Here is an 18163-nt window from a genome sequence, read left to right on the forward strand (position 1 = left end):
AGGTTCTTCCTCAAATCTTGTTGCCTAAATGACTTATATCACACTCATATTAATTTTAAATTTCGCTATAACAAAACAATCCTAATACATTTTAATAAAAAAACCTGAACAATATATGTTTGGTGTTTTTTGACTGAGCAAACTCTTTTAGTGTTTTTGTGTGCGTGTCCGATACAACTGTAGTTTGTATACCTTTAAACATTAACAAAAACAGTTAATGTCTTTTCTTTAAAATTTACAAGTCTATTTCTGTCTGTTTTTTCGCGATAAGTTAGTAAACGACTAAGTTAGGGTGCTTTGGGGTCTGTATACACATTGCGGTCCTATACTTTCACAGACCTAAAGTTAAACTCTAAAGCCCCTGACCACCGGTGTGTGTGTGTGTGTGTGTGTGTGTGTTTGTGCACATAAGCATGAGTATACATTTACTGAAAAACATATTTATTAAAATAACTAAGGCTTTATTCTGTCAACAAAAAAAAATGTAAATAATGCCAGCTGATAAACGGGGTTGTTAGTCAATCTGTATTCTCCCTGCATCGTGGATGACTGCTGACACTGTTGAATTTTAACTATGTTTCATTAACTATCAAACAGGCTGCAGCTCCGTTACCGATGTCAACTTAGCATTGTACTCCAGCAAGCATCTCGGATCAAGCTTGTAGATTATATAAGTTAGGGCCGTGGGCACCTTGTAGGATGTCTTTATTAAAATAACTATGACCTTATTCTTTAAAGGTTTTAATGTGTATTTGCAGCATGGTGCTAAATGCATCTTACTGGTTCCTATTAAATGCAATTAAAATAATCATGTACCCCTTCTTTAAAATAACAAGACTATATCCTAAATTCTTACCCCCCCCCCCCTGCCTGATTCCACAGTTCCTACCCCCCCACTTATGTGTCCCCCCACCCCACCCTACCCTTCCATGACTTGTGAGATAAGGAAAGCACACTTCTGCCTGCCTGGTCGGTCATTTTCCAGCCACTATTTAGGTTCTTCCTCAAATCTTGTTGCCTAAATGACTTATATCCCACTCATATTAATTTAAAATTTCGCTATAACAAAACAATCCTTATAACATTTTAATAAAAAAACCTGAACAATATATGTTTGGTGTTTTTTGACTGAGCAAACTCTTTTAGTGTTTTTGTGTGCGTGTCCGATACAACTGTAGTTTGTATACCTTTAAACATTAACAAAAACAGTTAATGTCTTTTCTTTAAAATTTACAAGTCTATTTCTGTCTGCTTTTTCGCGATAAGTTAGTAAACGACTAAGTTAGGGTGCTTTGGGGTTTGGTCACACATTGCGATCAGCAACCTAAAGTTAAACTCTAAAGCCCCCCGACCTCCGGTGGTGTGTGTGTGTGTTTGTGTGCATGCGCGTGAATAAACATTTACTGAAAAACTATTTATTAAAATAAACTAAGACTTTATTCTTTCAAAGTTTTTAAAAATGTGTTTTGATGCATGTCACTAAATGCTGCTTAATAGTACCTAACCGGGGTTGCTCCCCCCAGAGAGAGTTGCTAGTCCATATCATTTCTCACTTAAAACATGACAGGGCTTTTGGCGTTGGAAAATACGCATTTACTTAAAATAACACATTGACAAACACGACAAATGTTTTTATCCCTTAAATTATTTGAAATAACTAAGGTATTAGTCTAACAAAGTTTCAAAAATGTTTTTGATGTTCGTAGCTAAATACCGCTCACTAGTTCCTGCATCTATTACATTAATAATGTGCTGGGTGTGCTTTATTGAAAATAAAACGAACAAAATACAACTAAATTATTTTATTAATTAAATCTTATTGGCTTAAACTTTATAATAATTTGTCATACCTCCGTTTAAGTTACGGCACTTTACCCTGCTGATTAAGCCATTGAAGTTAGATACTTCATCCAGCCCCACAGGCCCGCAGCGGGGCGCCCGGGGCTATGCTAGAGTCCCAGAGCTGTGGTGTTAGACATCGACTTTTATTTCAATTAGACATATATTATTTTATACTATTTACGAATAAAACAGATTACCAAATAGACGTAATGTGCTTTCTGCCGGGGCGTGAATGCTGTCTGTCTGCTTGTCACACTCAGGACCAGCGGTTAAACGAGATGTTACACGCACTCTGCAACAATTTGTCAATTGACGCTTCCTTCTCATAGGCTTATCGCTCACGGCTCCAAAAGCTCTCGCGCCTACGACCCGTTTCCCACTGCCGCGGACATAGCTGATCGACATGTCTAGACATGCAATACGCATAAATCCCCCCTAAAAACAGTATTGCTGTGTTTTTACCGTTATAAAATAGGACATTTTGTTAAAAAATAAACCGTTAATAATACACAACTACTGCTTTTACCATTCAAATCTGCCCGACTCTCTTTCCTCTCTAGCTAGAAAAGCTCGACGCGTCCGATGACCCCTTAAAACGTAATTAGAATATCGCATTAATAAATTCATATAATGTATTTTATTACTTTAAAGACTACCGATTCCAATTTGGTGCCATATGCTTTTATCTTGTAGGCCGTAGGATAGCTCAATTTCTACCGGCTATAGGCCATGGTTAAGTCTGGGCTATTATGCTTAAATTCTTTAGTAATTATCGTTGGCTATGCGCTTTATAACACATTTTATACTTCTTTTACACACGTTTACTTATTGTATACACACTTTAAAGTTCCGAAAACGACTTGCCTCAGCTGTTTTCAATAAAAGACAGTGGTGTGTGGGTATCGTGGCTGTACGCACAAGCACGACATGGAGAGAGTTATTTTAACAAGGATCGCCAGCGTTATTCCTTGATTCTTGTTGTCGAAATGCTTAAGATGTTTTACTTTAAATAACACATTAGCCGAAAAGAGTTTCATTGCTTAAAACGATGAGGTTAAAGGGGCTTATTTGAAATAAAAGCTCAGCATGTGTTGTCATACATCTTTTCAAGTTCTGGTTACACCTTTTGATTAACCGTACGTAGATAAATTTAGCTAAATGTAGCTAAGCAATCCGGGGGTGTTGTGCTGTCGACCCGAGAAAAAGAGTAGTTGCATTGCAAAGGTAGATGCATGAATTCTTGGTCCAGCGACAATTGTTCGCCATTTGACAGTTGCTTGACGCAACGAGTTGGCTCCCAAACATATGGCTGGCATTTTCTGTATGAGACAATTTGACAATTGATCGCCATTTGACAGTTGCTTGACGCAACGAGCTGGCTCAATAAAGGAAATACTGTGTGGATCTACGCGCATGCGCTCGCTTAAACAAGAATTAACAGCGTTATTCTTTGATTATTGCTGTCGAAAATGCACAGAGCGCTTTACTTTATTATTCACATTGGCAGAAAAGTGCTTCATTCCTTAAAAACATTACGGCTATAGGGGTTTTTATTTGCTAAAACAGGCGCTCCGCCGGCGTCGCCATTTTGAAAGGGGATGCGGCGTGGGGTGCGCATGCGCCAAGCGCCGGACTAGCGATCGGCCATTCCGCCCCGCGTTGTTCAAACAGAGTAGTTGCATGTGTCGGAGCTCCGGGATCGTTTCGTCCTATTTCTTCAAAAGTTTGCCGCTTGCATGCTTTCTCCAACCTGGTAAATATAACTAAAGTCTTTCGTGTTGGTTAAATGTAATGAGTGCTTGCTTCTTTTAAAACGACGGGGTGTATGTTTGTTGGTTTCGCTTGTTTTAAATTTGCTCTTCTGCTGCTTCTTTCGGGCATGTTTGTTTAAATTCACCTGCTTTTATTTTAAAATAACACTAATGGTTTTCTTCTTTGGTGCTTTCTTCTTTAAAACATTTGGGTGCTTTCTTTTAAAATACGCCGCGGCGCTTACTAACAACACGCGGCCGGACGGACGACCCCGCTGAACGTGTATGGGCTAGCTTGCCTTCATCCTGCTCTATGTTTTATTATACCTTAAAAAACGTAATTAAAAAAGCACATTAATAAAATACATGTAATGTATTTTTATTCTATTAAAGTTTAATCCCCCAAACCCCCCTATCGGCAACACGTGGCATAAGCATGTATTGATACCATATATGGGCATAACGACAATCACCCAAAACCATATCGCCCCCTATCGGCAGCACGTGGCATAAGCATATATTGACACCATATATGTACATAACGGCAGTCTCCCAAAACCATTTCGCCCCCTATCGGCAAAACGTGGCATAAGCATGTATTGATACCATATATGGGCATAAACTCTCGACCAATCAGAATCAAGGATACGCTACTTCCTCTTATGACGTCAGAAGCGGAGAATTAAGCTCCGCCCAATGGTACCACCTAATATATATATAGTGTTTCTGAAATCTGCTGAATATATTTACGCTAACCATTAATGGTATAGCTGTCATTATGTGTTATAATGTACAAATATTAGCTATGTGTGTGTGTGTGAGAGAGAGAGAGATTGTGTGTGTATACGTGAGTGTGCTCTATCTGTGCCAACCTCAGTGTTTCCCTTAGCTTCTTCATGCTTCTTGCTGGATGGTCCACGTGACAAGATCTGCAGTCATGTCCAAAGTCACATCATGACTACATCCCTTTGTCCTATACAACTTTCCATTTGTCCTGCTTTTCCAGTATGCTTTGGGGTGGGTGGGTGGGTGTTGACCTAAAGCTGGAGATATGGGGTGAGGGGATAGTACCTTGCCCATCTCATGGTGAGCAAAATAATTGTCAACATCCACATTTGTCGCACGAGTCAGACACTACAGCAGATCCATCGTTGTGTCCCGCCGGTCCGTAGCCCTGGGGGGGGGGTCGTCTCTGTGTAGCACACCCCGCTTCACCCGTCACGCTCGTAACAGCGGAGGCCTCGCCTCTCTCGGTTCCTTTAAACAAAGAAAGACTGTATTTTTCAGCCCCCCAGAAAAGTGGCTCGTCACGTGACAGGACTCAGCACCGCGCCAGGACTCCAAAGGTACTTAGAATGCTATCAAAATAATGGTGCCCCTCAGCCCTGGCATTGGCGCGGATGCTGCAGCGGACCCAAGATTTTGATGCAGTCATAGTAGACCTCTATTTTTTATCCGTTTTGCTTTGTAGAGCCATAAGGATTCACACTTTTATAGGAATGATAAGGAATCACACGTAATGTTGCATCTTGAAAGGGAGGAAAATCGCCCTTGGACATGTTTGTGCGTACCTGCCAAAGAGCAGGGTTAAAGGTTAGGGTTAGGTTTAGGGTTAGGGTCTGTCCTGGCTGTCTTCACAGTGATGGTCTGAGGAATGGCTCACTAATGCTTGTGGTGTACACTCATTCTCACTCAGGTATAGAGACCACTACTCCTGAAGAGTTAGGTGGAATTCCCTTTGTTTGTCTTAATCTCTTCTCCATGGCAACCACTTCACATTCAATAAGAAGGACACTCCTGTACAATGGAAATGACCTCATGTCCTGCAGGAACTGAACAGGACAACGTGCGATTGCAGTTTTGTTTGCATACAAAGTATTTATGGTCTAAGTTCGTCTGTCTATATGGATGTAAGTGTACGAAGCTGACTTCGCTTCTGAAATTCAGTCTGATCGGGTTTATTCAGTCAGCAGTTGCCTGTAAATCCCCAAAAACCCTCCAAGTAAAAGGAACTCATTTCAGGTGATTTCATGCAATGACAAATTTATCACTCCTGTTTTTTCCGCACTCCGTGGCCTATGGGCAGGGGTTGACCATAATCACCCTGGAATGAAAATGTAGGAACACCTCAGTGGGACACAGACCTTGATTGTGTCTGGCTTGAGGCATAACACAGCTGATTTCCTGCTATTACAGTGGAATATGGTAGCAGCCCGTGGAACAGAGCGAGAGTAGCCTGGACCATGCATCAGATTTACTCCAAGCATTTGACGTACGGCTGTTAGTCGACGGCTCTTTCCACCCTCTTGCACTGTTACGCTCTTCCTCAACCTGTCTCTCACCTGAACAGAATGGATCAGTGATGGTAAGCAGGCTGGTCCCAGTGAGGGGGTCCACGACTGAGTGCTAACATCAGCTAGATCTTCTCCAAAGCCTGCCACCCCACTGCTTTCTTAAATTATATTTCAGATGATTATATTATTTCACTGTTTGACCTGGTCCAGATGTCCAGGTTCTCGTGTTTCTGATAAAGTTGTTCTGGTCTCATCCATCGGTTTGCTGGTTGGGATTTTGAAGTCCTGATGCAGTTCTTCTGATTTGGTTGATGTACCGCTGGTTCCTTTTTAAAGTTTGTGCATTATGGGCCAGATATTTATTGTACTTCTTCTTCTTATTCTGTCAAAGGGGACCCAGGTCTGTCTGGACACTCAACAATGTTAAGTAGATTTTCACTAGATTTTTACCGACTCTGAATTTCAGAAATTACAACCATTTTACTGTGTATATTCTGTAAGCAAAGCACAGCTATTCTCTCTCTGACCGAAAGAAGGAGTGTAATGTGCTGCAGAGATTTCAGTCCCGCCTCTTGCACCTCTTTCTCCTCCTTCGGTTTCTTTGAACGGCAGTTTACTTCTGTTTTGACAGCCTAGGTGTGAGTTTCGAAATTGTCCCTTTCTTGTAAGGTCTTCTGGCCTGGCTTGAGCTCAAATGCCCGCACCAAAGAAACACAATATCCAGCTCTTGTTCTTTTTCATTTCCTTGGAGCATGTAAGGTGTTGCTTAACTCTCCAACTTGCAGCACTTTAGAGATCACAGAAGCATGTTGTAGCACAACTGCTCACCCATGTGGCTGTTATACAGTTCAGCTAATACAGTGACCTGGCTGACTGGATTACACTGAGCCAGACGCTGTGTTCCACTGGTAGTTTACAGCTCCACTGAACCACCTCCTGCCCCCCCCGTACTCTCACAGGTCCCTCTCTGGCCGCATCGTGGGTGGGGTCTGGTGGTTCTTCACCCTCATCATCATCTCTTCCTACACCGCAAACCTAGCTGCCTTCCTCACAGTCGAGAGGATGGTGTCCCCCATTGAAAGTGCGGAGGACCTGGCCAAGCAGACAGACATTGCTTACGGGACGCTGGACTCAGGGTCCACAAAAGAATTCTTCAGGGTGAGTGGCTCCATTTAAGATCATGGGAGCTGTGAGCTGAAACGGCGGAACATGTCGAAAATATTGGCACATCCTTGCTTTTGCCCTTGTTTTACACAGGGTGAGGTTCACACCTTTGTGTGTGAGAGATAAGTCTGAGAAGAAACACATCTTTCACGCACAGGCTGAAAATCTCCATAAAATATAGCATGATGTCTGGCCCAATAAGGAACGGGCCGGGGATTGGCTTTGAAGCCAAGCATCCTTGGTCTATTTGCTGTGCTGAGGCTGTCGTCACCTCTGAACTGTCCCAGTGATCCTGCAACCGCAGTGATGCATCAGCATGCAAATGTGTTTCTGTGACACAGCATGCGTAAAAAAAAAAAAAAAGATGCAAGTGAGTGATGGGACGATGAAGAGAAAAAGAGAGAAGGATGAGGGGGGCTTCGGACATCTTGTAAGAATAATGGCTCTACTGGTCCCAGGACAGACAGCTGGCTGCTCATCGGTGGAGCTTTCACAACCTGTACCACAGGTGTGGAGCCTCGTCAGACAGAAATATGCCTCCGTTGGGCCTGCAGAGGGAAGAATAGAGGGGGAAGCTCATATTTAGCCAAGACTTTACTCATGAGTCATATCTAGGATGTTCATGTGTTAAGAGACAAGTTAAACATCCACACTGGAGATATTAGATACATCAAATCGTAAAATACAATCTGCAATCATCAGTTATGACTATTTAAAAAAAAATAAAAATACTATGTACCTGTAAAATAAGGCTTGTCCCCCCAACACAGAGATCAAAGATTGCTGTATATGAGAAAATGTGGAGCTACATGAAGTCGGCGGAGCCCACGGTGTTCACCAAGACGACGGCGGAGGGCGTAGCACGGGTGCGCAAGTCCAAAGGAAAGTACGCCTTCCTGCTGGAGTCCACCATGAACGAGTACACAGAACAGCGCAAGCCGTGCGACACCATGAAGGTCGGGGGCAACCTGGACTCCAAGGGCTACGGCGTGGCCACGCCCAAGGGCTCACAGTTAAGGTGGGTGGAATAGTGTAACAATATGTCAGCGTGTTGTTATGGTATTCCACCTTCCCTGATGTGCCTTGTGTTTCACCAAGCTCCTGTCACATTGTGCTGTGAGCGAGTGTGTAAATCTATGTGCGCGCGAGTCTTTGAGTGAGTGTGAGTGAAAGTGCCTGTGAGCATCGCGGTGTGTGCGAGTGCTTGTGTGTGTCTGTGAGTGTTGTGGTGTGTGCGAGTGCTTCTGTGTGTCTGGGAGTGTTGTGGTGTGTGTGAGTGCTTCTGTGTGTCTGTGAGTGTCTCAGTATGTGTGAGTGCTTGTGTGTCTGTGAGTGTCTCAGTGTGTGTGAGTGCTCGTGTGTCTGTGAGTGTCTCAGTGTGTGTGAGTGCTCGTGTGTCTGTTAGTGTCTCAGTGAGTGTGAGTGCTTGTGCGTGTCTGTGAGTGTCGCGGTGTGTGCGAGTGCTTGTGTGTGTCTGTGAGTGTTGTGGTGTGTGCGAGTGCTTCTGTGTGTCTGTGAGTGTTGTGGTGTGTGTGAGTGCTTCTGTGTGTCTGTGAGTGTCTCAGTATGTGTGAGTGCTCGTGTGTCTGTGAGTGTCTCAGTGTGTGTGAGTGCTCGTGTGTCTGTTAGTGTCTCAGTGAGTGCGAGTGCTTGTGCGTGTCTGTGAGTGTTGCGGTGTCTGTGATTGTTGTGGTGTCTGTAATTGTTGTAGTGTTTGTGAGTGTCTTGGTGCCTTTAAGTACTTTTGTTTGACTGAGTATCACAATGTGTCTGAGTGCTTATGTGTGTGTCTATGAATGTGACTACATTGGTGTCTGTCTTCACATTCCCACTCTCTAAAGAACATTACAAAGCTAATCACGCATTTACTTTGAATTTACTTTTTATATACAAAGTGTTATTGATTTTGTAAGGACGGCTTCTCTTCTACAAATGGTTTCACACTGTCAATCCGTGTGACAAAGAAACAGCACCGTCTGACTCTATACTCTAACCAGCCAGGTAAAGCTTGGCTGACCCTGTGGACCTCAACTGATCTTTTTCTGCTTGCATGTAGCATCACTCGTTTTCATCCACCAGCAAATCAGATTTGGCCAATCCCCCCTCAAGCATAGTTAAAGCTTCTATGTCAGTGAGTCAGGTTCAGCCAATCACACTGAGCGTCATTTACGCTTCTGTGTCAGCGAATCAGTTTTATCCAATCCCCTCGAATGGTTTATCCAATCCCCTTGAGCAGTATTAATGCTTCTATATCGGCGAATCAGGGTTAGCCAATCTCCCGAAGCATCACTGAAGTTCTGGTGCCTACTATTGTAACTTCAAACACATTTCCTGGACTGGATGTAGAGGTCTGAACGATATTTAATATCATCTGCCCAGGGCCCACTGAAGTATCCATCAACGAGCATCAACAACGGAGGAAATCCAAGACACAGCATTGATATAAGAAGCCCACTAGATAAAGGACAGATATGTCATTATTGTCAGTTTGCTAAAACATCTTAATGTTTCACTCAGCGACAACACATTTTTTTTTCTTAACACAAATAGCATTGCTATTGTAATAATGTTATTTCCGAAACCTTCCATCCCTAAAGCACACTCTCTGATAATGATCACACAGAAGCACACAGAAGAAAGATACCTGTTTACGGTCTATGGGATTGTCTCAGATTTTTGCTCATCCAAAAACTTCATTCCCTTTTTCTGGAGGAGGAGATCCTTCACAGTGTGATGGCTCCCACTACTGGCCAGACAGGGAATAACATTGTTCTGTTCCTGGTTTCCCCAGAGCCCAAAAGTATGTGTCACGCTCAGATGGTGACTGTTATTCTACCCTTTGATTTCTTCTGCCTGAATGCTGTTTTTTCTGTTGCTAAATGATCTTGAGAAGGCTTGCCATTCACTCCGAAAAACCCTCTCTCTGAACGACAGTTGCTATGTGGCCTACACTGTTGCTAGTCAAGGGAAGTGCAAAAGTAAAGACTCTGAGCCGGAAATGTGTTTCAAATGAACAGTTGCCCTCACATGTAGGCTTGTATCCCTAAGGCCGCCGCATCATGGTCACAATGTCAATGTGAATAGTAAATGAGAGAGTGGGGATTATGACCACTAGATGTCATTGAAATGAGGTGACCAGGCGAGAGAGGTTTATTCGGAGTGGGGGAGAGCAAGCCACACCCCCCCCCCCCATCCCCCTATGATCACATTCTGACAAATATGTTTTATCGTTTCAAGAAGTGCTGTTAACCTCGCAGTATTAAAACTGAACGAACAAGGACTGTTGGACAAATTGAAAAACAAATGGTGGTACGACAAGGGCGAGTGTGGCAGCGGCGGAGGCGGTGAGAAGGTTAGCCTGCACGTCACCGAGCGCGGGTAAACAGTAAACGTGGTAACGGGGGCATCTGCCGTGACTCGGCCCTCGCAGACGCCCGTGCCCCCTGCACAGAGGGCGCGTGCTCCCCCCGGGGACAGCAGTCACTTTCAAAGCAGGAATATTGCAACCATGTGTTTTCATTATAGTGGGGGTGGGATCTTTAGCTAGACTCCAGGATATGTTCAGGATAACTTTGGGTTCAACGTTCATCTGAGTTCCCGGATATGTCACGGCAGCATGCGCCCGTCACCGAAAGCGATGGAGCCCCCCCCCCTGCCCCCAACACACAGCTGTCTGTGGTGCTCTGGCCAGACTGGGGCCAGAGCCTCCGCTCCATCGCTTTCAACCACAGATGCTGTGTTGGCTTTTAGACTGAATAACATAAAATAACATGACCTATGATGTTATTTATGTTATTTTCCACCTGGCGAAGAACCCCCGTAAACCTTGCCGTTTTGAAACTGAGTGAATCAGGCGTCTTAGGCAAGCTGAAAAACAAATGGTGGTACGATAAGGGGGGAGTGTGGACCCAAGGACTCAGGAAGTAAGGTCAGTCCCCTACAAGCATAACCTCTTTCCACTGATGTCACAGAACACAAGAGGCCGGAGGGCAGCGTGAGAGAGCGTGAGACAGAGATAAAGAGAGCAGGGAAGGCAGACAGACAGCGAGTGTGACGTGTGATAGCACAGCCAGGGCAGGAGCAGGACACACAGGACTGCCACATGGTGGCGCTCTGTCGCCTGGCACCCTGTAGCTTGAAATCTGAGCACTCATAACTTCCTGTAGTCCAGGTCACTGGGTTTCTCTGCACAGATATTAGGGCTCACTGGTTACCGTTAAGGAAGTCATGACTATACAAAGAGATCGCAGTGTGGCTGATGAGCTGGTCGCCATCCCTAACTGTAAATCGCAGACAGAGCGACCATCTTTCGCAAAACACCACCAAAGGTGACAGTGACAGGAGGGTTAGGGGAGACAGGCTGGCTTTTTAGCACGTAACAGTACTGCTCGGAAATACTGCTTGTATGCCGTGTGTGTGCTGGGCGGAGCCTCCCTAACCCTAACCCCGCTGTCCTTCTCCACCCCCAGGACAAGAGCTCCCAGGCCCTGAGCCTGAGCAACGTGGCTGGGGTGTTCTACATCCTGGTCGGGGGCCTGGGGCTGGCCATGCTGGTAGCTCTCATCGAGTTCTGCTACAAGTCCCGCAACGAGGCCAAGCGCATGAAGGTGGACCTGGCAGAACCCACCCCCTCTCCCAGTGCCCCCCCCAGCCCCACCCACAGCAGCCAGGGCCTAGCCCCGTATAGAGAAAGCTACCGCCCGCAGGCTGACGAGGGCGTTAAAATCTAGGGGTAGGACTTAGGGTCTCATGTGCTTGTCGGGCTGCTGTCATTTTTGTGCCTCCAGCATCTTGTGTGGCCTTGTGACTGCCGGTAAAAGCTTCTTATGTTATTCCTGTTATTCCTGTCCTTTGCGTTCTGTTTGCGTCTTCGTTCATACGCGCTTCCAGGCCGGCCGCGCCGCCTCTTAAAGGCCAGCAGGGTGCACACTCAGCAGTCTATCGGCTAGGCCCTTCGGTTCCGAGCGGGATCAGTGGGAGAACTGAGCCGATTCTGCTCCAGCCGGCAGAGGCAGAACACGACGGGTATTGGTCCGTGCCACTCACCTGGAGATAGCCAGATCATGCGGATGGTCAGGCCATGACAGCACACTTAGCCCACTAAAGCACAGATCATGTGACCTCGCTGTCAAATCAGTATCATCAGCCTACGAGGAGCCAAACTCTGGAAATGGAGAGGACAGCAGCTTCACAGAGGAGATGTAGACTGTCGGTAGTTCAGCCTCACAGTCCAATCACTGTGCCGAACTGATGCCTTAGTGAGGTTAAAAGTTACATTATCTGTTACATTTATTCTAAATATGTATGTTCTGGGGGTGGCATGGTGGTGCAGTGGTTAGCACTGTTGCCTTACACCTCTGGGACCCGGGTTCGAGTCTCTGTCTGGGTCTCATGTGTGTGGAGTTTGCATGTTCTCCCCATGTCGTCGTGGGGTTTCCTCCGGGTACTCCGGTTTCCCCCCACAGTCCAAAAACATGCTGAGGCTAATTGGAGTCACTAAATTGCCCATAGGTGTGCATGTGTGAGTGTGCCCTGCGATGGGCTGGCCCCCCATCCTGGGTTGTTCCCTGCCTCGTGCCCATTGCTTCCGGGATAGGCTCCGGACCCCCCCACGATCCAGTAGGATAAGCGGTTTGGAAAATGGATGGATGGATCTATGTTCTGCTTATTTGATCAATAATATTCCACTTCTTAGAAGGTTGTGAATAATTTATGAAACAATATAACATACTTCCGTGACCCTGACCAGCGTTTACAACACGGATGGATGGATAGAAGACAACGGGAATGTTGAGGATTTACTGGGGAAAGACCAGCCCAGCTCTGATCTGAATGGGGCCTGGGTCATCCTCTATTGCACATTCGTTTATGGAGCGTGGAAAAATCCCAGTCATGGAAAGATGACGTTAACCTTTGAGTTAACATTTTAGAAAACATTTTGTCCTGTGTTAGAGTAGGCAGCATATTGAGATCTGGTTCTAGTGCTTTCGTGGTTAGGTGGTTACTGTAGGTAGTTCATGTAATCAGCTGACCAGGTCAGAGCCTTTATCTGTTACATTACAAGTGCTGCTGTTTGTAGATTCGCTTTGTCTGCCTTATAAATTCCATGTTTCCATGTTTGCTTTTATTCATCGCCTGCCTCTGAATTCTGTACGAGCTTTTTACGGCTCAAGCTGCATGGTCTAACACCCTGATGTTCCCCCCCTTGCCAGCTCACTTTCACGGAGGCCATGCGGAACAAGGCCCGACTGTCCATCACGGGGAGCGTGGGAGAGAATGGCCGTGTCCTGACCCCTGACTGCCCCAAGGCCGTGCACTCGGGTCAGAGTTCCGGTTTTGCCCTAGTGTCCCCGGACCTGCCGTGAAGACCAAACACACCCTTGTGCCTTACTGTAGCGCTACGACGAGCGACCAAGCTGAGCAAATAAAACGACCAACTGAAAAGTAAATAATTACACGGACAATTAAGAGGGAATGAAGGTAACCTAGGCAAGTGAAGGCTGGACATTGGGAAGAGCACCTGTACCACCGCAAAGGTAGAACCCAACAAGTGACCTCCACTTTCTTTGCGTCGCCACCAGGAGGCGTGGCACATTGCGGGCGACATCATTGGTGGACGCTCGCAGGTGCCCGCCAGATGGCCTGTAGCAGGACAGCACCGCCCACTGGCGATGGAAGAAGGACAGAATAAAACACAAGACCAGAAAACTGTAAACGTGAAACACAAAACTGTGCTATTTAGCATCCTTTGGCCATGAAGACGAGAGCTACACCACAGTAGCCTACAGCTAGAAGGACAGCTCATGACTAACAGGGGAAATCCCCCCCCCCCCGCCCCCCCCCCCCTCCCCCCAAGTCATGGGGTCAATAGAATAATCCATAACAGAATAATAATAATAGAAGTGTAATGATAAAAGTAACAGAAATAAGGAATAAAATTATACTGTGAACATATATAAATATGTACAGTTTATGGAAAAGAAATTATTTACTGTGTCCTTTGCAAAGAGATAGAGACTGCACACCATGCCTGCTTTTTAACTGATGTATATATAATTCTGACCACGTAGTGAACAGAGTATATTTCTCTTTTGTAACCATCTTCGGAAAACAATTTGTTGCAATAATGGGTCAGAGACAGGCGCACTCTCCGTGTGACTGAACTCTTTTTATAAATGTAGATACAAAGCCAAGCCGCACCCCTGCTGGCTGCGCCTGGGGCCGTGGCCCCGGCCTGCCACACGTCCACGCCCGAATCACCGAAACCGCGCACGCTCCTGTTCCCCCTGGCTCTGCTACACGGCGCCATCACTGCCGCTCGCTTCTGCCCCCACAAGATCTAAGAGTAACAACGGTCCACTGCTTTTTCATGTACCTTTAAGTTGATCCTATGGTTATATTTTTTAAAACATTATAAACTGAGGGACAAAAAAAGCCTATTTTTTCATCAAATGGACAGAATTAAGAGCTACATGCTTAATGCCAATCAAAGGTAGAGGTTGGTGTCACTGGTGTTGGGGGGGGGGGGGGGGGGCTAGCACAGTGCTTTGATATTGACTCTTAACCTGTGAACACTGTGTACCTCATTCCTGCCTCTTCATTGTGTCAGAATGCTGGTCTGTTGCCATGGTTACACTGCCTTCACAAACAGGGTTATTCTAATGAAGTTTTTGGTAGGATTCTCCAGGGTCTCTGCAGGCTAAGGTGTCAGACAGATATCTCAGCACCAGAATCTCCTGGGACCCATTTCCTCTACCTTTGACCTGCTGTCAGCGAACCTCTCCTTATCTCACAGATTAAAAACAAGCTTAAAAATTAGATTTTTGGGTAAGAGGTCTGGGAGGTTTTCTCCATTCTACAGCAAATCCAACATGATTGACTCCCTGTTTTGGCTTTAACTGTTCATGATTGTTTTTAAAATAAACAATACAAATGACTACCTGTGGTCTTTATGTCTTAACTCACTATTACTCTCTACCCTTGTAAATATACCATCCATGGATAAGGATGCAGGCTGTAAGCATTTTTTTCCACGCTTTGTGTTTCCATAACTATACGCACACAAATAATACTTTCAAATATATACTTTATAAAAATTTGCTAGGGCGATAAATACTTACTTGATGTTTAAAGAAAGAGCCCTACTACTGGATGCTTGTTTTTCACCCAGTACTGCTACCTGTCCTGTTATTGTTAATTAACAGAAATAATACAACCACATTTCAGCAGCTGATAAGTGTGAGTAATTGGTAAGATCTGTATTATCATTACCTTCAACGGAGGATCTGAGCTGGTCACCCCTACAGAAGCAAACACAGCAAAATAACTGAAGATCAGCACTGTTGTTTCACACGGTAATTCTATGAACTAGAATCACAATGATAGTTAATATTTGGGATAACATTAAGTGGACGAATGAACCTTGCGTCTATATAGTGCTTTTCACAACACCCAAACCGCTTTACAAAACCAATGGGGAGGCACTCCAGCCACCACCCCTGTGTAACACCCAACTGAATGATGACAGCAGCCATTCTGCACCAGCACACTGACCACACAGTAGCTAAGGCGGTGAATAGGCAAGAGAAAATTGACCAATTAGATATTGGGGATGATTAAATCTGAAGCCAGATTTCATAGGGTCACAATGGGCAATTTAGCCAGGGCATCAAGGGTACCAACCATACTCTTTCAAAAGATGCCCAGGGATCTTTTATGATCTCAGAAAGTCAGGACCTCGGTTTCACGGCACCATTTTTACAGCACAGTGTCCCCGTCATTGGGATCCACACAGACTGCAGGATAGGCTAACCAGTCAGCCACACCAACATCTCTTCCAGCAACAACCCAGCTTTCCTACTTGGTCTCCCATGAAAGTACTGGCCAGGCCCAAACCTGCTTAGCTTCAGATGGATTACCTGATCTGAACAACAGGCAGTAAGACTACAGAAGATTAACTGATAGGACAGCCAGCCTGCACTCCACAAAGACTCCTACTTCGTTACAGGTAGGTCTAGTGCTTGAGACTGGCAGTCTACAAATTGACAGCAGCCCCCAGACACCAGCGAATAACGTGCAATTGTCCCAAAAAGCATTCCAACGCAGGCGCACAGCTACGGATCACCACCGCCCCCCCTCCCTGTTCTCCCTGATCCACCTCTCTGAAATCAAAAAATGGGGTGTCTTTAGGAATAGTATCCTACAGCACTATGCAAAAGTCTCAAGTACTGTTTAAACTGTTTAAAGCTATGTATCTGGGTAGTCTATATCTTCTCAGAATTTGGGATGTAAAGGCATGAAAAGCTCGTGACAACTGTATATCCCAGTGTCTGTGTTCTTGATTTACGAGAGTTACAACCCTCTCCCCACAACACACACACACACAAACACACACAGACACACCATCTCTGCAACACCGTCCCTACCACTCAAAAAACAACACACATGACAATATGAAAAGATGACAAACACATTGACAATAAAGTTGAATCTTATGGTCATTCAAACCTATATACTATAATAGCAAATACATGTAGATACCACTGAGCACTGAGAAACATTTTTCTCGTCATCATGATATAAGTATTATTTTTATAACGAGAAACTGCGCAAACTTTTTACCTAAACTATTTTGTCATGGGGGCAGCAATAGGCATCCGTATAGTTCATCCATCCATCCATCCATTTTCCAAACCGCTTATCCTACTGGGTCGCGGGTGGTCCGGAGTTTAATGGGCACGAGGCTGGGAACAACCCAGGATGGGGGGCCAGCCCATCGCAGGGCACACTCACACACCATTCACTCGCACATGCACACCTAAGGCCAATTTAGCAACTCCAATTAGCCTCAGCATGTTTTTTGGACTGTGGGGGGAAACCGGAGTACCCGGAGGAAACCCCACGACGACATGGGGAGAACATGCAAACTCCACACACATGTGACCCAGGCAGAGATTCGAACCCGGGTCCCAGAGGCACCCACTGCACCACCATGGGCTAACCACTGCACCACCATGCCGCCCCGGTTCCGTATAGTTCATTTTAAACTTATTTTGATATTTAGTCATATGATCAGCCAATCAATCATTTGAATTCATTAAAACGAGTGCATGTATTAGCCCAGCAAAGTCCTAGTGGTAGACTCGAAAATACATCAGGGTATCGGATGATCGCTGTAAATTTTGCGGTGACTTTACGAAAGAGAATTACGTCAGAGCGGTTATGGTGTAATTCTGGACTGTCATAACTACTTGTTTAGCCCGAATACGTGCGAATAAAAAAAAACACGAATTAAAGTTCCAGTTATAAGACTACTTGGTTATAAAGTCTACTGTTGCTCCTGAAACAAAGATTAAAGCGTGATGTTCAAAAATGGATAAATTAGCCTACCTCAGAGAAATTATTTCCAGCATAGCCAAGAGTCACAGTCAGCAAATGAAAACATTTGCTGGATCGCAGCGATCATCCAGTCTAATTCATATTACAAACCGACACAAATTCCAAAGAATTGCACTTTACTGTCAGCATCCAATGATGCAGTGTCCTGTGCTTTTACTTGTTTGTACTATGTCATATATACTTCTCTTAGCATGTACTGCCTATATTACACATTGTAGCTAGCTTAGTATTACCGACGTTCTTGAGCAACGTACGACTAAGGAGGTTCCGCATCTAGCCTTCTCCTGGCTCACCAAATGAACTTCTCTGCTAGAACAGAGCCACGCAATTATTTTCAGTGATTTTAGTGCACATCTTTATAGGTTATGGAACTAAGGTTAACGAGTTTTAAAACGGAGCTTGATGCAACCAACGCGGCTCATTGTGGAATTCCGTGTCAGCTCTTCGGCTACTGGAGCGTCAAGGTTTCTTGACAACTAGCTGAACAGGCACAGTCCCACTTTCAACTAGTAAATCACAATGCGACCCTTCATCCCTCCGGCCGATCAGCTGCTCCTGCCGGACTTGCACGTTGGTAGTGACAAGGGGTGTGGTTTACCGGAACAGGGTTGGAAATTGCGTAACGCATTTTAAATTGCGTACACGACGGAGCAACGCCTTCAGAAATCTTGCTTAGCTATTGGTCAGATTATAATGCCAGCCTCCTATAAAGTA

The 18163-nt window shown here is 45.1% G+C and overlaps 1 protein-coding gene across 1 annotated transcript; it reads left to right on the forward strand.

Annotated features, from left to right (window-relative positions):
- Positions 1 to 4880: 4880 nt before the first annotated feature.
- Positions 4881 to 13878, forward strand: LOC125728844 (glutamate receptor 4-like; the record flags this gene model as incomplete). Its single annotated transcript, XM_049005525.1, has 6 exons — positions 4881 to 4939; positions 6847 to 7045; positions 7822 to 8069; positions 10289 to 10403; positions 11521 to 11658; positions 13264 to 13878. Coding segments are annotated over 6 exons (912 nt in total), but the record flags the coding sequence as incomplete, so codon positions are not given.
- Positions 13879 to 18163: the final 4285 nt, after the last annotated feature.

This window comes from Brienomyrus brachyistius, unplaced genomic scaffold, assembly GCF_023856365.1.
Source record: "Brienomyrus brachyistius isolate T26 unplaced genomic scaffold, BBRACH_0.4 scaffold369, whole genome shotgun sequence".
NCBI lineage: Eukaryota > Metazoa > Chordata > Actinopteri > Osteoglossiformes > Mormyridae > Brienomyrus > Brienomyrus brachyistius.